The 20,111-nt window shown below is 35.1% G+C and overlaps 1 protein-coding gene across 35 annotated transcripts in view; it reads right to left on the bottom strand.

The window, feature by feature from the left end:
* The window catches only part of acaca (acetyl-CoA carboxylase alpha), a 111,821-nt gene that overhangs the window by 26,567 nt on the left and 65,143 nt on the right, over positions 1 to 20,111 (bottom strand). For 11 of the 35 annotated variants that reach the window (XM_073950517.1, XM_021476199.3, XM_017356115.4 and 8 more), the window contains 8 exon segments: positions 19,892 to 20,047; positions 14,530 to 14,754; positions 12,244 to 12,399; positions 10,344 to 10,490; positions 9,836 to 10,105; positions 9,644 to 9,741; positions 7,822 to 7,942; positions 5,353 to 5,463 (listed from right to left, as the gene is read on the bottom strand). In XM_073950517.1, the coding sequence (XP_073806618.1) occupies positions 5,353 to 5,463; positions 7,822 to 7,942; positions 9,644 to 9,741; positions 9,836 to 10,105; positions 10,344 to 10,490; positions 12,244 to 12,399; positions 14,530 to 14,754; positions 19,892 to 20,047 (1,284 nt within the window). 35 annotated transcript variants of the gene reach the window in all.

Here is a 20,111-nt window from a genome sequence, read left to right on the forward strand (position 1 = left end):
CATCGTGCACCTGCGCTGACTGCGCAAGCGCACCTCGTGAAACGGAAGAGGCTTTAATACTTGCTGCGTTCGTCGTTGTAACATTTGTTAAAATGACAAGGGGCAGTCAAAAGAAGCTGACCTTAAAATCAGATGGAAAAACAGAGAAGTAGAAAGTTTTCGGAACTATGTCATATCACTAATATCATTCAGTTTTTCTAAACCAATTATTTTTTATTGTTTTTATAAATTATTTTAATGATTATAAGGATTTTTATAACAATTCAAGATTTTTTAAATAAAAAAACCATATCTCAGACAGTTTTACCTATTAAAGTTTATAAAAATATTAATGACAACAGAACATGGGCTGCTCTACAAATATATTTTTTATTTTTGGCTAGAATAAAAGAAAAATAAAAGAGCACACTTACTTAAAAATACAGATGTTTTTTTTTTTTTTTTTTTAATAGATTTAGCCCACGGCACACGGCCTCTTTTGTTTTTTAAAAACTTATCCTTCAGGTTTTTCCAAACCTTTTAACAAAAATGTTCTTCTTTCCCACGGCTGTTGCTATTTCTAGCCAAGAATTATTGATCATTAGGTTATCTCTATGATCAGGGATCATAAAGATGTCTGTACAGGCGTACTGTTTCAGACAAAATCTCTTCAAAGTGTTTCCTATTCGACTCAAATTAAACGCCGCGCTGCATACACTGTTCGAACAAATCTCAAAAAATGCTGTGTGCACCACCAGCCGAAATCATGTCGTGCGCACCCAAAGCGAACATCCCCAAACTCCGCAATAACGTTACATTCGCCGCGCACACTCAAGTGAACAGGTCAAGTATAAACCAGGCTTGAGGCTGAATCAGGAATGGCTGTGGATCAGGAATTGCTGCAGCACACACAGTGTTGCCTTGAGCTGCTTCTGCTGACCAGTTTTTGTTTGTTTAAAGTGGGGACAAAACTACTCTAATCAAGTTACGTCTTGACCAGAAGGAAATTCAAACGAGTCAGTTATGGCATATAATACAACACCAAGTTTAAACTCACTCATGTATCTTATACTCACCAGCCACTTTATTAGGTACACCTGTCCAATTGCTCTTTAATGCAAATTTCTAATCAGCCAATCACATGCAGCAACACCATGCATTTAAGCATGTTGACATGGTCAAGATGATCTGATGCAGTTAAAACCGAGCATCAGGATGGGAAAGAACAGTAGCATGGTTGCTGGTGCCAGACGGGCTGGTCTGAGTATTTCAGAAACTACTGATCTACTGGGATTTTCACAACCATGAACCAGAAGCTGATAGAAAGGCAACAGTAACTGAAATAACCAGGTATGCAGAGGAGCATCTCTGAACGCACAAAAAGTTCAACCTTGAAGTGGATGGGCTACAACAACAGAAGACTACACCTGGTGCCACTGCTGTCAGCTAAGAACAGGAAAAAGAGGCTAAAATCTGCACAGGCTTCCCAAAATTGGAAAATAGAAGATTGGAAAAATTTGCTGCAACATTCGGATGGTAGGGTCAGAATTTGGCATCAACAACATAAAAGCATGGATCCATCCTGCTGGTTCAGGCTGGTGATGTAATTGTAAAGGAGATATTTTCTTGACACTTTGGACCCATAAGTACCAACTGAGTATCGTGTCAATGCCACAGCCTACCCGAGTATTGTTGCTGATCATGTCCATCCTTTTATGACCACAGGGTACCCATCCTCTGATGCTACTTCCAGCAGGATGATGCACCATGTCATAAAGCATGAATCATCTCAGACTGATTTCTTGAACATGACAATGAGTTCACTCAATCCAGAACTCAATCCAATAGAGCACTTTTGGGATGTGGTGTAATGGGAGATTCGCATTATGGATATGCAGCCGACAAATCTGCAGCAACTGCGTTATGCTATCATGTCAATATGGACCAAAATCTCTATTGAATATTTCCAGTACCTTGTTGAATATATCCCATGAAAGATTAAGGCAGTTCTGAAGGCAAAGGGGGGTCCAACCCGGTACCGGTAAGGTGTACCTAATAAAGTGTGCAATAAGTGTATAACTCACTTAATTTTAGTATATTATTTAAGAAAATAAGACAATGTTTTGCTTGTCCTAAAAATGTAAATAATTATAGATATTCGGAGTAGAAAAACAAAAAAAGACAACTAAGAAAAACTTTTTTTTTAAAAACAAGTAGTGTATACCTAGTATTACATTTCAATCGTGCATGGTTTAAACTTAAGAGCTACTTTGAAAGCACATGGCATTAAATGGACAGCCTGGCCACCATTTACCTGATTTTACTTCTGGCCGGCAGCACATTTAGTTTTAGTCTGGACCTTGCCTCCAACAATAACAGAACTTATTTGTTATATTTTGTGACATGCTTGCTTTCTGTTCTAATGATTAATAGAAGAGTTTTCACATTTATGATTTCCACTGTCTTACGACTGCCAATCAAATTAAATCAAAAGACAACTGTGACTGATGTCTTTGCACAGCATCTGTCAGTGTAACTTGCAGAACTGATTTACCCTGAGACCTGTGATGCTCATCGCCGAATTTGTAAATGAGCTAATCACCGTTCTGCTCAAATTAACACTGTAACAGACATCTAATGGGCATTCACAGATGAAGGTAGATAGGATTGGATTTCAGAGTGAACAACTAGAAAAGTATCCATGGCAAATCCTGAAATACAGTATTTCTGTCAATGGAAGGATACAGGCATACAAGAATCAATGAAAGTTGTTCTGAATAAGAACGGTTTCTCGGCTCCCAACCCTAATCTAGACTGCTGCAGAGAGTGATAGGAGAAAGGCAGGGCGAGACAGGGGTATCTGCTGCAGTAGAAGTGCTCATTCGGTTCTCAAAGGAATGATATGGGTGTCCCTCCCCGGTCTCAGCCCCAGGCATCAGCCTATTTCTATGCAAATAACAACTTCACGCTTCTCTTTCTATTATTCCTGCAGGAGCTCCAGCATCATGACGGGAGACGGAGAGAAAGACATGGGGGGAGGGGGGTGAATTATACACCTAAGGAAATACACACACACACATATATGTTTTTCTATTTTGGCGGATGACTTTGTCTTTATATTGAGAAATCAGTTTTTATACAGTCTTTCAGTTTATAGAAAATTAGTTTCTGATTGAATTGAAATTTTACACAAATATTACTTGAATTTTTGTTTTGTTTCTTGTCCAAATATCAAAAATTGCTTAAATCAAGAAGCATTTTTTAAACGAGCAAAAAATATGGTCTTGTTTTAAGAAATATAAAAAAAATTAAGTGAGATATCAGTTTTTATACGGTCTCTCAGTTTATAGAAAATTATTTTGATTTAATTTTGCACTAAACGTGCTTTTTTTCACTTAATTTTTTGTTTTTCTTCTTGTTCAAACATCTTAAAACTCTGCCAATGGGGTAAGAAAAATGATCTTATGCCAAATCGAAAAAAAATTATATTATTTTGTTCACCCTATTGGCAGATTATTTTGCTTGTTTTAAGTAAAAACCCATTTAATTTTGGCGTAATATTTCTAAAAACAGAACAGAATTTTTAGTTCGTCTAGGAAATACTTCTTTATTTGAAAATTGATAGATTGACTAGAAACAGCCAAAAAAATCTAAGTAAGATTTATTGGTGGTGCATTTTAGTGGTGTAACATACCACAAATTTCACGGTTCGCATCACACTGCGGTTTTTGAGTCACAGATCGGACCATTTTTTGAATCACCAAAAAAAAAAGGGGGGGGGGGATACATGTTTTTTGCTTTCTATTTACACAAAATTATACTAAAAAAACAATTGGTTTTAACAAACAGAACTTAGAACCTGTAATTTAAAAAAAAAATCTAAATCAAGAAAGAATGAAAAATGATCTTTGCTTCTGTTGCTGATAATGATATCTAACATCTTGTATAACTTATCATATTTATTTCCAATTAATGATTCAACAATTGACACATACTGTAAAACTTCAAGTTTCATGATAGGTGGATCATTTTAAAAATCTTATTCAGTGACATAATTTTGATGGTTGTTTGTCACCACCTGTTGGTTATGCAATGTAATTGCTACAACATTCACCAGCTCCATTAAAGTTCCATTTATCTGTGATTTTTATCTTTGCCATAAACCTCAGTGTTTATATCTGAACAATAAACTGTTTTCCCAGTACTTCTGTGCTATTTCATTGTTTGTAACAAACTGAAAAAGGTGTAAAAACAGAATCTCACTCGATCAAGCGCAGATTTGAATGCAGCGCTTCAAAGATGCATTAAACATATGCAAATCATTATCATTTATCATTCATGTTGCACGAGTTTAAATTGCGATTGCGATCTTTTAATACTTAATTGTGCAGCTAACACTGAACACATTAATGCAGCCTAAACAAACAGTGACAGAAAACATCTTTAATTAAAAACCCAAGAAAGCATTTAGGTCCCACCAAAACTTTTTCTGGCATAATTATATTTTACAGGGAAGCCAAAATGCTTTCATACACGTGATTTGAATGATGAGGGAGGTGATCTCTTTGCATTTGTTGTAAATGTTGGACTAACCCAAGTTAAAAAAAAAAATTAATCTGCGGGTCACGTGCATTAAAAACTGTGGGTTGTATCCGTACGGATCACGGATCAAACCGTGATTTGATACACCCCTAGCGCATACGGTATTTTTGTTTCCTTTGTTTGATCTTGAAACCATTAGATAATAATTCCATAGAAATAAAACACATTTTTTGTAAAGTTACGCAGGTTTTTATATGATATCAAGGATAAAAATAGTACAATTAGTCAAATTATATATAAATAGTCAAATTATATATGACGAGTACAGATGCTAAAAACTATAAGTGCCTAAGTGTGTGTGTGTGTGTGTGTGTACTGTTCCTTTAACGCATGCTTGAATGCACAGCCGACCAAATCCAATCCCTGTCACCAGCAAAATAAGAAACTGGCTGATTCATAAAAGTCATATTGTAATGAAGTCGTGGTAATTGCATGAATTAAGGATTCATTTATTTGGGTCATAGTTGAGCGCACACAAGGCTTTTGAAGTTCACGGTAGCCTGTCACAATTCCTGCCTCGGCCCAATCAAATTACTCAACACAATTAAAAGAGAGGCCAATTAAAGGGCCCTTATCAGCAGAGTGAATAGATAATTTATGCGCCAATGCCATCTTTCATAGCAGCAACTAAACAACGGAGACCTTTGAAAAAAAAAAAAATCAAAGCAGACTGTGGGCAAATGACAAAAACTGCTTTAAAAAGGAAGACAGTTGACAAGCGAGAAATTCTACCTCATAACAAGAATAGGATGTTAACGTGCAGCTGCTGACCTTATTGAGAGCTCCGGCTCCAGTCAGGATGATATGAGAGTTTTCCACCTGTATGGTTCTTTGGCCCAGTCTCACCAAGTACGCTCCGATTCCAATGGCCCTGCATGTCACCTGAAGACCACCAAAGGCAGACACAGAAGTTTAGAATCCCTACACTCATTCAATACGATACTATCATAAATTTTTTTATTTGATATACCTCTTAGGCAGCATTTATTTGATAAAAAAACAGTATTATTGTAGATAGGTTGTTTTTAATCACGTGATTCTAGTGGTGCGTGAAATTCAGATGGAGGGCAGAAAGTAAAAAACTAAATGGGAGACATAGGGGAAAGTACGTATTTTTGCGATTTCTATCATATTTCAAAGGAGATCTAGTTTCTACTGAAATAAAATATATTTGCTTGTCATCGAGGCAGTATATACTGTATAAGCTATTACATAAAAAAAAAATACAATAGTAAATACTGTAGTGTATGGAAGTACACTATAGAGAATTACTTGAATTAAACTATCGTAGTAATTATATTGTTGCTGTGGTATGACACAACTGTAGTAATAAATCAATTATTTAATAGGCTTCAGTTACACCACCACGATGCACCACAGTTTACACTAACGCTACAGTTTTTAATACAGTTAATCAGTTTACTATGCTACAGTATTCTGTAGAATTCGTTAACAAAGAGTTGCATACAATACACACTTTACTATATTTTATTATAAATTACTATTTTTTTGTCCCCTATATACGCGGACATCTTCCAGACATCACAAAATAACAGATGAAATCATACAAAAGTGGGCACATAGTCTACAATATTATTTATTTATTTTTGCAAGGGTGGAAGTGCTCCACAATAATAACTGCCTAGTTGTCGCAAGGGTTGCATTTTTTTTTTTTTGGTCGATGAACTTACAATCAACAAACAAACCTGCTGCTGTTTATTCTGACAAAACGCCAGTAAAGATGGAGATTTCATTGCAGCGATTACGTAGCAGAGTACATTATTTATATAATCCTGGATTTTGTAAAAGTATGGCGGTGTTTGTATTTAATTTATTTTTGTATTTGTATTTTTATATAGCACATTTACATATTTATAGACTTAGCTAGGCCTGTATATAACCTTTATTGGTGCTGTCAATCAAATTATCGCGTTCAAAACATGCTTATATGAAAAAAAAGTTATTACATGTCGCCTTTTCCTCCACTTTTCAAACGGTATCTTGAACTTTCCCCCCTTTATGAGCAAAAACTTTTGGAAGTCTATAATATTTCTTATTTTGGCAGATTTCAACAATTATAAACAACATAAACCAGAAACTTTGGATGTTCTGATTGCGATTCCTACGTAGAAGAAACGCTTTCTGCCCTTCATCTGAATTTCTCGTTTCATCAATGACATCATGTGAAAACAACCTATAGGCCAGTCACAATATTCAATATATCGACACAAAACATGGATGTGACCTTAATTATTTTTAGTGATGCAATATATTTCAGCCATACATAAAAAAAATATATTCTCTATATCTCTAAATTGTTTTAATCTCTATATCTCTTTTGGAGGTGTCAGTATGATTCAAACCACACTATAGTATTTACTATAAATTACTTTACTATACTTTCATGTGGGTGTCTGACAACTTAAATTAGATCAGCTAGAAGATATTGCAGCCTCTAGCTTTTTACCTTGCACTTTTTTTTTTTGTTAACATTTATTATTATTATTTACTGAGGATATGCGTTTTCACATTCTGATTCCAGTGCTTAATTATTAAATTGTTAAAATTACCATAATTAAATTTCATATTTCAAAGAATAAAAAAATGATGATATGCTTATATATGGTGCTTTGGAAGGGCGTACTTGCATTGTGATGATATGATATTGCCATTCTGGGATTATATAATTAAATGCCTAAAATGGTCTTAAAATTACAATAATATTGTTCTTCACAATATATTTTGGTGAAATATATTTACAACAAAAAATAGATATCATGAGAGTCCTAGTCGTAAAATGTTGTTCCAAAACATTTTAATACATTTTAAAATGTAAATTAATTTCCCCCAAGCAACATTTTCAGCAGTAATTCCTTCGTTCTTTAGCGTCACAAGACTCTTTAGCAATAATTTAAATATGCTAATCAGGTGGTCAAGATTCTATTAAGAATGTGGAAAAGTGATATATATTTTTTAAGGAAACAATGAAAATTTTTTATGGTTCTTAATTAGAAATGTGATGCATTTATCTGAAATAGAAATATTTTGTGACACTATAAATGTACATAGGTGTACTGTCACATTTCATCAGTTCAATGCTTAAAACATCTTTCAAATGACTCTTATTCTTCACACCAGACAATTCTAACAAAAGTAAAACTGGACAACTAAAAATGTATTAGCTCATAAGCTAGAGTGTACTTTTTTCAAGATGCAACATGACTGTGTGTGTTAGCATACCAGATTCATGGTGATAATATCCTCATACGCCAGTGACGATTCACCTGCGATCATGCCAGAACCTCTCAAGTTCTCCACACCCAACCCTTCCTCTTTCCCAATGATATCAGTGATTTTATACCTGCAGACACAAACATTCCATTAGGGCTGAATTTATATAACATTACAAAAAAAAAATTACCTTAAATGACTAAAAATCATTCATGCTGACTTTATAAAAAGAAAAAAATTCAGAGCCCAAAACTTCAAGTCTAACAATTTTTTTTAATAATTATTTTTTGGGTTTTCACCTTTGACAGACAGGATAGTATTGACAGGAAAGCAGAGGAAGCAGAGAGATGGGAAGGATCGGCACTGGACCACGTGATGGGAATCAAACTCGGGTCGCTGCAAGCACCGGAGTGCACGTGTCGACGCAATAACCACTACATCACTAGCGCCAACGTCCAACTATTTGTTAAAGCTTAACTGCATCAAACCACTTCTGCTTAGGTCTAAGATGAGATAACTAAAATTAATTAAAACTCACTATTCTATAGGTGTTTTAGAATATCACAAAACAAATGCTTATTGCATACAACAAACATATGTGTACAACTGAAGTTTTATCAGATAAGAAAAAAAGTCTGATGCAATTTGAGGACATGTGAAGACATTGCCTCTCTGACCAGCACTAACCCACCCCCTCGGATTGCTATCATTTTAAAGTGGATTTTATAAAAAAAAAAAAAAAAACATGTTATTTAGAAAAAAAATCTCAAATCTATTGCCTTCCTAGAATCTAAAATAGCAAAACTATGCCTGTTAGGCAAGGTCAAATTTTGATTGGTCTTCACTGCAAATGAGATTTCACTCACCGAAACGAAAATTACAGTTCTAAGACACTAAGGTAAAGGTAATTTAAACAAATGTTTTTGTAACATCTTCACTCACTGGTCACGTCAGGTTGTTATTCTGTGTACCTAGCATTTTAAATATTTTTACTGCTAATATGGGAAGCAGGAACATTACCACAACACCGCCACCAAAAGCAGTTTATGACTGCTTAATCTTACTAGTTTATTTAATAGAATCAAAATAAAATATAGCTTAAAGGGGCTAATAATTTTGACTTCAAAATGTTTTTTTTTTTAATTAAAAACTGCTTTTATTCTTGCCGAAATAAAACAAATAAGACTTTCTACAGAAGATAAAATATTATCAGACATACTGTGAAAAATGTTTTGCTCTGTTAAACATCATTTAAGAAATAATTGAAAAAGAAAAAAAAAATCAAGGGGTGGCTAATAATTTAAATAATATACATGCATAAACTTTTTTATGATTTGTCTTAGTCATAGGGAGTAAACTGGTAAAAACCCTTTAACTGACCCACCAACAAAAAAAACAAAAAGTTAAGACACTCTGCATTTTTTATTTTCAACACATCATTTCTAAAATATCAACCATTTGGTAGAGGTTGATATTCCGGTTTGTGGTAAATATTCCAGAATTAATACATACACTATTAAAATCCCAAAAAAGAAGTGTGAGACCAATATATTTAAAAATATATATTTAAAATAAAACATTTTTTAATACTAAACCATCTTTATTTTTTGAAGTATTAACATGTTTTCTTGATAATTTTTTTTACAATATACAATATGTACAGGATTATGTTTGTTTAATTTTTTTCTAAACCAACAATCCTGTGTGTGTACACCATTATTTAAAATATTCATTCTTAAAAATGACTTTAACAGTCAAAATAAATAGTCAAATACATTTGAATTTTTTTTATTGTAAAAGGTTGCTTAAAAAAAAAACTAGAATAACTCACCTGGATTCCCCCTCATCCTCCACATGTTCACAGTGGACTGAGTTCAGAGCAGACACCTTCTTATAGTCCTGTGGTGTGAGGTATAGGTACTTAAAACCCTACAAAATCAACAGGAAATGACACTGATTATGACACCTATCCAGAAGATAACCACTACATTAATGATCACCTTCCCCTGGAGCCACTCCAAACCTTGTATGGGTCCACCGGATCCTGCCAGGCCACATGAAACATGTGTCTGATCTCCTCTGCCAGGCCTATACGAGCTCCGCTGTTGGCAGCAATATAGATCCGTGGAATGCCACTTTCTCTTGCCATTTCTGAAGCTTGCTGGAACAGAACATCTTCTTGTGGCCCAAACGAGCCAATCTTATGTGTGATGTCATTGCTGATCACTATAATCTCACGGCCGGCTGGATACTCAGGGGTCCGGAGGGTCATTCGCCATGCTACCATGCCAATCTAGAAAATCATAAAAATCTTTTTTTTTTTTTTTGTACTAACAATAAAGTTGAGACAGAATAAAGCCACACAAACCAACATTAAATAAGCAAAGGGGCCCCCTTGAGTCTGCAAGGTGTACTGCACATGATTGTTTTTTGAAAATGAGCAAGAAAATTGCATAGATGATCTTTTTATTTTGAGGAAAAAAAGTGTTAAAAAAAAGTTAAGCACTATAATTAAGGTGGTATAGTCTGACCTCATTCCCTCCAGGTAGGCGGTTCATCTGCACCAGCTGACCCTGAGAATCCAGAACCAGCTCTGTGAAGGTGAGCAGTTCTGATGGAAGAGGGCACTTGGGCAAGTTGGCGTGTGCATCCATGGATTGCCACAGCTTCCTTAAAGCCTAGAAAAAATAAAGAACCATACAAACCAATTACAAGCAATAAAAATTAATTCTATTTTATTTGCAGTGCTCTTAATTAAACAAAAAAACAAAAAATTATGAATTATTATGTGAGAAAAAAGGATCAATATAAGGGTCTGCTTCAATTAGAAATTACAAAAGGGATTATATATTCATATAAATCATTAAATGCAAGTAAAGTTTCCACTTTAAATGTTATAAATAACCTATGAAAATAAAACCTCAAAATATGGGTGATGAATTGTTCCATTATTAAACAAAGCTAAAAATGTATATATGTATGTACAAAATACTTACTTCAGTAAAAAACCAAAATGAATAAAAGCTGCATTACACTTTTGATACTTGAAAACCATTTTTTTGTTTGTCTATGGTACTTTCACAGGAATCTGCAACTATAATATTTGCAAAATAAATAAATTCAAAAAGTGTCATACTTCTATTTAAAAGACTGGGTTTAGCAAGATATTTAATGTCACCAAGGATGAATTTATTTACCAAAAAATACAGTAAAAGTAGCACTACAGTATATTTATACAACAGTTTTGTCTGGTTCTTAAATCTGATTGGCTGATAGTCGTGCAATAATCTGCAAATGACAGCACTCGTCCAGCCTCTCAACCCTTCACTCTTGCGTGTTACTCCACCCACATACAGCGACAAGCAGAGGACACACTACAGTTTGACAAATATTGCAGCTGTTGGACAACATAATGTACTTTTAAGGCTTTTTGTCAAATATGTAGTTGTTTAGTTTGCAACTATGCAGTTTATTTATAAGAAAACTGTCTATTTTTAAATATTTATCATTTCTGAGAGACAGCGCGTCGGCAGCCATTAGCCTGTTTTCGAGCAGAGCAAAGACGCTTAATGCTGTTCATCCACAAGATGGTGACCGAAACCGCATAATAAACCGTTAGAGGATATAGACAGCGTAATTTCAAACTACAGCTGATCAAATCATTATAAAAACAGGTAAGTGACATTCTAAGTCGATCTCTCTCTTGTTTATATTGTAATGCTGTATTTATACCATAGTAATTGTAGTGTATTAAATGTGAGATGAGATTCACATATCAGAAATGTATGAATTTTGTGTTGGGCATTCTTTGTAAGCGTTTTTTCTTATCGCAAACACAACAGTAATCTGGTAGTTATTGCGTTGCTTTGTTGCAATCAGGAGATCACAATGATTAACCCTGAAAAAGTCAGAGAAATACTGGGAAATGTCTCTAGACTGTCTATGTTTATGACATTTCATGCCGTTCAGCCTTATAATCTTAAAATGTGAGCAAAAACATCTGTTTTGTCATCACTTTAGACATTATGCTAAAGAATAATTTAAATATGTTGCTGAAGTAGCAACAGTTTGGTATTCTGACGTCAGCTGCAGATGTAAATGAATGACGGAAGAAAGTAGTTCCTCATACAAAAAGGTTTTTAGACTCGTGTTTGATTTTCTTTTTTATATACACGATTATGGTGTTGAACTGCTGTATAAATGCAAGATCACATTTGTAGCAGTGCGATGTGGCTGCATTTCGTCACTGGTGCCTGCAATGCTACTCGTGTGAAATTGTTTGTATAATATATATATATATATATATATAATGCTTTGCTGACAAATTCCATATATACAGATGCTTCAAAAAGAAATCTGTAATGGCATTAATATGCATTAATTTAAAATTATAACTATATCATAAAGTGGATTACACTACTATTCCAGTACCTGGCGAAACATTTCTGGGAAGTCGTAAACATAGGTAGTGCCGAGGCTCTGTGCCTGGAAGCGTTTGGACTGCAGCAGGTCTTTTGTGACGTAGGGTGTGTTGATGAGCATGCCATGAAGAGGACCCTGCTTATCTCCATATGCCTGGAACATGATCTAAAGACAGGAAAAATGGAAGACAAGAGAAAGTCAACCAGTCAGAGAGAGGTAAAAACATCCAAAAGTCTATCCATTAACCCACATCCAGACATACATAACGGTTGATGAAAAAATAGCTCTGACTGTTGCCGTTATTTGCAAATGTGTATGAATTTAATTTACTTTCATGTAAAAAGCATGTTTATATTTAGATAGATTAGAATAACAACAAATCATTCACATTTAAAAGAATAATATTAGTAAACAAATTTTAAATTGTGTAACTGTTGCCTCACAGTAATGAAAGCCTGTACAGTACCAGTCATGTGTTTGAACCCACAGAATTGTAATAATTTACTATATTTGTATTAAAAAAATATATGTATATCTTTGCAATTTGCACACAAATATTAAAGCAACAAAAGTGTTTAAGAAAGATCATTAATAAAAAGAAATGATTTCTAAAAGATCATGTGACATTGGATATAATAGAAAGCCCCCATTATGCATTAAAAAGTTCATATTTTACACTTTCATTGTTTTTTTACCCAATCATCCCGACGACTCTCATATGATCCGTTCAGCGATTCATTTGTTCCCAAACCCCTCCTTAGCACGATGCTAATCTGTGCTGATTGGTCAACTGCGTTCAGCGCAAGACAGAGAGAATTGCTCACCACGGCTTATCAACAATTTTGAAGCAGTCAGAGTGCAGAGTGTATGTGTGAGACCGATGCAGGAAAACATTAAAGCAAAGCAGTTAAACACCAGCATATTGTTGTATTCTTAACCCCAAACCAAAGTAATAACAACGACACACATTCAGTATTAATCCACACAGTGGCAAAAGTTAAAACTTGACCTCTGCATGTGTATAAGAACAGCTGACGGTGGCCATAGCAAAGACAAACAGCAGAAGATCGTGAGTTTCTGTGTACTGTAAAGTTCCTGTCAAGCTCTGTCAATGTCCCATACGTCAATAGTTGCTTTTGATCCTTCCTTTAACAAACAGCCGACGAATCCTCCATTGTAGAGGTGTAGATTGCTGAAGCACTCGTCAGATAAATTACAGGAGCACAGCACAAGGCTGGGGCTATAATGCTCAGGTATTTTTGCAAAAACAAACTTCAACCACTGACTCTTCACAGCCTCATCTTTGGAAAGGGACATTTCCCCATACATTTCAGAGCACAGCGTAATCGCGACATGATTCAACCAGGATCTGCTACAGTGTTTGTCTTCTTTTTTTTTTCTTACAGCGTTTGTGGGCGAGGCTGGAGGTTTAAATTTTTCCTGGTGTGTATGCGCAAAAAACGGGCAGGGCTTGAGTTCCGTATCGACGTCACGCCAACACAGCTAAAGATACTTTACCTCGACAAGTCATTCAAACTACTTTGAGTCAACCCTTTTATAGATGAATCTATTTTTTTTTTTAAACAGTGCACTTTGAGATTTAAGCCTTAGCTGGATATTTCACTTCAATTAGAGCCGTAACACACCGCATGGAACGTATTTTTCAAAAACCCTTAATAGGGGCTTTTTAAACAACAATAGCTACTGAAAATTCAGCTTTGGTATCACAGAAATAAGAACTTAAAATGTATTAAAAGTACTTAATAATTATTGTAATTATATTATATTATTATTATACAAAATATATATATATATATATATATATATATATATATATATATATATATATATATATATATATATATATATATATATAAATAATTAGACCTCGAACATAAGAGACTTCTCTATAATGCATGAAAACGTAAACAATTTGTTGTTAAATGCTTAAAATTGGCTTCACAGACAATACAAAAAAAAAAAATGGCTACATAGAAGTATTTGGCAGTTGCAGTTAGATAAAAAATAAGAATTTAAAATCCCAATATAATGACAACATCATTTCTTTACTGCTGTTTATATGATTTTAAAACTTTACTCTAAATGCAGAAAAACAGCCAAAATAAATAATTGGAAATGTGTGTTCAAACCTTTGACTGGTGCTGTACTTAAAACTGACAGAATGTCAAAAATGGCTATCAAACAACGATGTGTGAGGAATTCCTAAAACTGTTGTAGCGGTATGTGTATAGGGTGTTTGTGCGTTTGTGTGAATGAGAGACACGTGAGCCCCACCTGTCGGTCTTTGTGCCCCACCTGTCCTGTACGGGAGTCAGTGACTTCCTTGTACAGGCTGATGTCCAGGTAGTAGCCACTCTCGTTGGTCAGGAAGAGGCGGATGGGGATCTGTTTGCCGGTGGGAGTCAATCGGATGTTGATCTTCAGCTCGGCTTGAAGCACACGGAGCTTCCACAAGCGACTGCCGTAGCGCATGACCATGGAGCGCACAGATTCCTCAATCTGATAAGAAGACAAGAGCTTAAAACACTTGCAAACACAGCACTGTGCTAAAGTTTGAGGCCACCATTACATTTGTTTGTTTAGTTATAGTATAAGAACCATATTAAGGTTGGGCAATGTTGACCAATAAAGCATCATACAATGTCTAATGTAAAACATCTTGATGGACGATGCATCGGGGCTTTGGGGCATGGTGAAAGCAAATACATGTTTTAACATATCAGTTTTATCAATCTAGGTACAAAGTCTAAAGCACACGGTGCAAAGTATTAGGGACATGTCCAAATCCACTTCTGCTATTTTAAGGACAGAAAGATACGATCTACGCCGCAGCACATGGTCTAACAGGGTTCTGCTTATCCTCTTAATGAGTTATAGGTGTTTTGAGCATAACTTGCAGTAAACCAATCAGAGTCTTATCTCACATTTCCTTTAGGAGTCAGTTGAGTCACACCATGGTGCATTTGCTATTTACATGGTGGCCTTTTTTTCGGCTAGTAAAGCATTCAGTTTTTCCACTTACAGTTAAACAGACCATCTGCAGCAAGAGGATAAAGAACAAACGAGCCTCCTCCAATCGGCCTCTTTACGTTCTCTTTACTTTTACTCTTTACTCTTTTACTTTCATGGAGTAAGAAAACGGTGGTGTACACACTTCACTAAAGACATCCATTAGCCTACATATTTATTCCATTTGTTAAGTGCAAAGATTTGTTTCAAAACTATTTCCAAATTAATTTCTAATTGCCAGAAAATTAACAAATGAAAAATAATAAGGAAGTCTGTTCAAAGTTATATCCAAAAACATGTCCTATGCCCCATATGGTCCAAAACCTGACATGTGGACAAATCTAAGCTTGTTTTTATTAAAACAAATATAAATATGTATATAATAAATAATAATAATACTACTAATAATAACATTATATTAAAGCGAATTAATAATAATAAACTGAAAAAAGACCCCCAGATGAGGCATGGAGGTAGTGGTTTTTATATTTGTGTAGAAAAAAATATTTCTTAATTTTTCAATTGTAAAGATATTTGTGTATTGCTGTACATCCTGTGTGTTTTAAGCAATGTGTTTGCATTGAATATGCACAACTAACGCACTCTGCGCTGGGATTAAGAACTGCTTTCAGTTGGTCAATTGCAATGCACCAACAATACGCCTTAACACACCTCCTTTTTAGACTGTAACACCCATGAGTCCACAAAGTGGAGCAAATGGATTTGCTATTTAAACAACTTGGTGCAAATCAAATAAATTAAGGCTGCGTTGGTTTGAAAATAGCAACTAATCGTGCCAAACAAGTCTTGCGTCTTATTGCATCGGGTGTATGATAGGGCCCATAGAGATTTTTGTAATAATAATACATTTTTATCCATCAAATAAATGTAACAATTTATATATATATATATATATATATATATATATATATATATATATATATATATATATATATATATATATATATATATATATATATATATATATATATATATCCTGTTCCTGTCTGCAATTAGCCTATTTAAATTATGTCGCCATTTACTCATCCAAAACCTATTTGAGTTTCTTTCTTAGTAGGCTGTTTCAGAACATATTTTAAGACAGAACAGCCAGAAATAGTAGAATAAGATTTTAGCAATAGAAATTAAATTAAATTAATCTTATAATTAGTGTTTCTTCACATGGTTAAAAAGAAAAGCATTTATAAAACCTAAAGATTTAAATAATTGAACAGCCACTCTGGCTGAAAAAAAATCTAAGCTAGTCGTAATCTAATAACAAATAAAATGATTTCAGATTCTTGCATTTAGATTTAGATGTTTGGTGCACTCACAAAATGCTTCTAATTAGGGGTGTAACGATACACTTAGCTCACGATACAATTTGTATCACGATATAATGTTCACGATTCGATATGCATCATGATATTTGGAATAAAAATTGAAAATTAAACTGAAATGCAAATTTTATTTAAAAAAAAAAAATTACCAAGTAAACTATTTTTTATGTATTTCTTTTGTTTCAACTTGTTAAACCGAACCTTCTTTAAGAAAATAAATTAAACAGGACTGTCTCTGGAAAATAAAACAATTTAAAAACTTCTTGAAAAATATTATTGAAATTATTCAATTTAATTGAATTTAACAGTAAGAGCTTAAGGCTTTGCTTGGTCACTTGCGTTTTTTGTGTGCAATCTACATTTCCAGGTAATCAGCAGTTCTATAAAATAATCCTCAACTGATGTGTATCTGTCTGAGAGGTTTTTATGGATGGCTGTTTTCATGTTGGGCATGATGAGTGACAGGGTGGCCGTCTTTTCATTACACAGGACAGTCGTGGCTCTTTTCAGCAGTTTAGGCAGGTTTACTATTTCTTCGGCGTTGCTGATGTCGGCGCTATCAAGTATATCATGTTGACGTGCATTTTTGTGTACCTCTGTACTCAAAAGAGTTCATGCTCGTCGTAATCATAACTCTAAAATGCGATATGATTATTTAAATTATGTGCACGCTTTCGGTTTCATTTCCACTGCTGTTCATTCTTCCCACGTGGCTCCTGAATGATCACTCTGTTCCACAAACTGAATGTTGTTTACTATATTACCTGTTAGTCACAACCTGCAGGTTCTGTTCACTGCGCTTGCGCGCATCTATCATAGTCCGCCCTCTGTAGTAACAGCTCACGGTCAGCTCACGTCATGTGTGATTTTGCTGCCGCCAATACATCATTATATGAAGACAGAATGATATTTTAGGGTGAATTGTACCTTATAAATACAGTATGCGACTCTTTCAACACCATTAGGAGGTATCCATGTCGCTGTGCAAAGTATGTAAATCACTGTGAAGTTTTTAAAACTTAGGCTATGTTTGACCCAGTATGCGTGTCAAAAAGCGGACGAGTCTAAAGCAATGACTGTAAAACCGAAATGTTGCCAGACGTCTGATTTTGAGAGGATGGGCCATCCTCTATTTCAACTCCACTCATCTTGGTCTGCTAACATTACTGCTGCTGCAATCTGAACTCACGTGCAAACAGCTCAACTAATAAGAGAAAACGGACGTCATATCTTAATCAAATCGTCATTACGCCACGATGCATATTGTGACATTTTAGCATCGCAATAAATCGTACAACGATAAATCGTTACACCCCTACTTCTAATGGATTGCTTCTCTTGCCGCTTCAACATATTTGCTTGCATTCTATTGTCTTGTAATATATTTTATTCATTACATATAGACCTACATTATATAGTTACAGGTATAGCTACAAATAATGTCATGTGATTCATTCAAGTACATTGGGTCGTACAAGAAGGCAGGAGTGTTCCTTCCAACAACCTGCCTCACTCTGTTAAAAATGAGCTCAATAGGCAGAAAGCAGGCAAACTGCAGGTGGCCGTTTGAATGCATTCGAACACTTGCAAGTCTTCATTGCATATTTCAAGTTAGACTGTTGCTGTTGCGGTGGTGGATTATCGCAATGCCAGCTCAACATCGTAATGTCTGTCAACCATCAGTGATGGATAATGACATAGGACGTACTCACACTGGGTACAGTTGCCTCAAACCGTGCTGAAGCGGGATTGTTCCCCCTCCCCTCTCCCTCGATGGCCTACCCTCACACATCACACGATTATGTCATTGATGATGCAACTGTTTAGTTTAACAGGAAGCAAAGCGCTCTCACTCAGCACAGTGGAGATTGCTTCAGTTATATTGTTTTGTATTATTTTTAGTTGTTTGGGATGCAGTAACACACAGTCAAATATTGTGTCAAACAGATTCCACAACTTTTGACTCCCATAAATTATCATAAAAGTCATTGTGCTGTATGTATTAGGAGGTTTGCTGAAGGTGCAGCTGATGTGCAGTAAGGGGTTGGTATCTTTACTAAATTATAACAGTTTGCGTTCATTGTGAAGTAAGAATGATTAACAAATCCATACATAATAGTCTCTTCAAAGTGACATCACATCTTCAGTTTCAGGCTCATGTGTGCTTTGCACTCACACTACAACCGTATCGTGCCAAAGCTCAACCGAACCACCATCTGGCACACCTCTTCCAACCAGGCCAGGGCCGGTCAACTGAACCATGCTTTTGCTCAATTCGGAACACTCACACTTGTCAAACAAACTGGGAAATGCGCCTGGGCATGGTTCGGATAGCATAGTGTAAGTGCATTCATAGACTATTGGCACAACCCTAAACCAAATATAGTTATCTTATTGTCCTTAATACATTACAAAAAGAAATATAGGTTAGAGATGTAGTTTTTTGGTCTAATTGTTAAATACATAGAAGTTGGACAGAGTTGGAGAGAGAATGAAAAATGAGTGCTTGCAGCCTTCAGTGAAACATGTTGGAGTCTCTGGTTTGTCCTGGTTTGGGGCTGCATTTCGGCCAGTGTTGTTTTCAAAATTGTCTGTATTGATGGGATTGCTGAATGCTGAAAAAAGTACAGAGAGGTCTTAGTCTATTATGCCGTGCATTTAAGTCTTTTTGTTAATGGGTTAGTTTTTCCAGCATGAGAATTATCCCAAACCCACTGCTAATGCAATGAAATCCTATTTGGAGGAAAAAGACAAAGTCATGAAATGGCCCCCACAAAGTCCAGACCTGAATATTATAGAGGCGGTATGGGACCACCTGAACAGAAAAAGAAAGTTATGACAGCCCAAATCTAAAGCAGATCTCTGGGAAGTGCTGAACGTGCTTATTTATATAATTTATAGCATTTAATTTAATTTATATAATTTATCTTTAATAGCTTATAATAAAACAAATTAGGTAGTCTCCCCAAAAGAACTGTTCAGAAATTCCATCCAAAGAAAGATCATAAACACTGAGTTTTGTAGTATTTAAAGTAATTCTATTGTGAAAATTGTGCTGTTGTTTCTTTTTTGTCTGTGTCTGTGTATGTGTTTGTGTGTGTGTGTGTGTGTACATACTTCCCATATTTTCTGTTTGTATCTTAATAAAGACACCGAAAATAAAGTATTGATATATAGAGTACTGTGAAAAAGTTATTTTTTCTTTTGTTTTTTCTCAAAAAACTTTCTCTCAGTACTGTATACAGTATACCAACGAAACAAGAAAATCCAATCAAACTTATTAAAACCTTTGAAGGGTCCATGATGACTGTTGGAACGAAGTTGAGGAAGATGTGATTGCAGTCGGTTCGCACAGTGGTGTTGTTGAAAGCCACTTCCAGTTCATCCATGGCCTCCAGCAGCAAGCGTTCTGCCTCGTTGTGCAGGTACTCAAATGATGCTTCCTACACGGCATAGAACCAAACAGTATCAAACACCTAATCAGATTTTTGAAGGTGATCTCAGACA

The sequence above is a fragment of the Danio rerio genome, chromosome 5 (assembly GCF_049306965.1).
Source record: "Danio rerio strain Tuebingen ecotype United States chromosome 5, GRCz12tu, whole genome shotgun sequence".
Taxonomy (NCBI): Eukaryota; Metazoa; Chordata; class Actinopteri; order Cypriniformes; family Danionidae; genus Danio; species Danio rerio.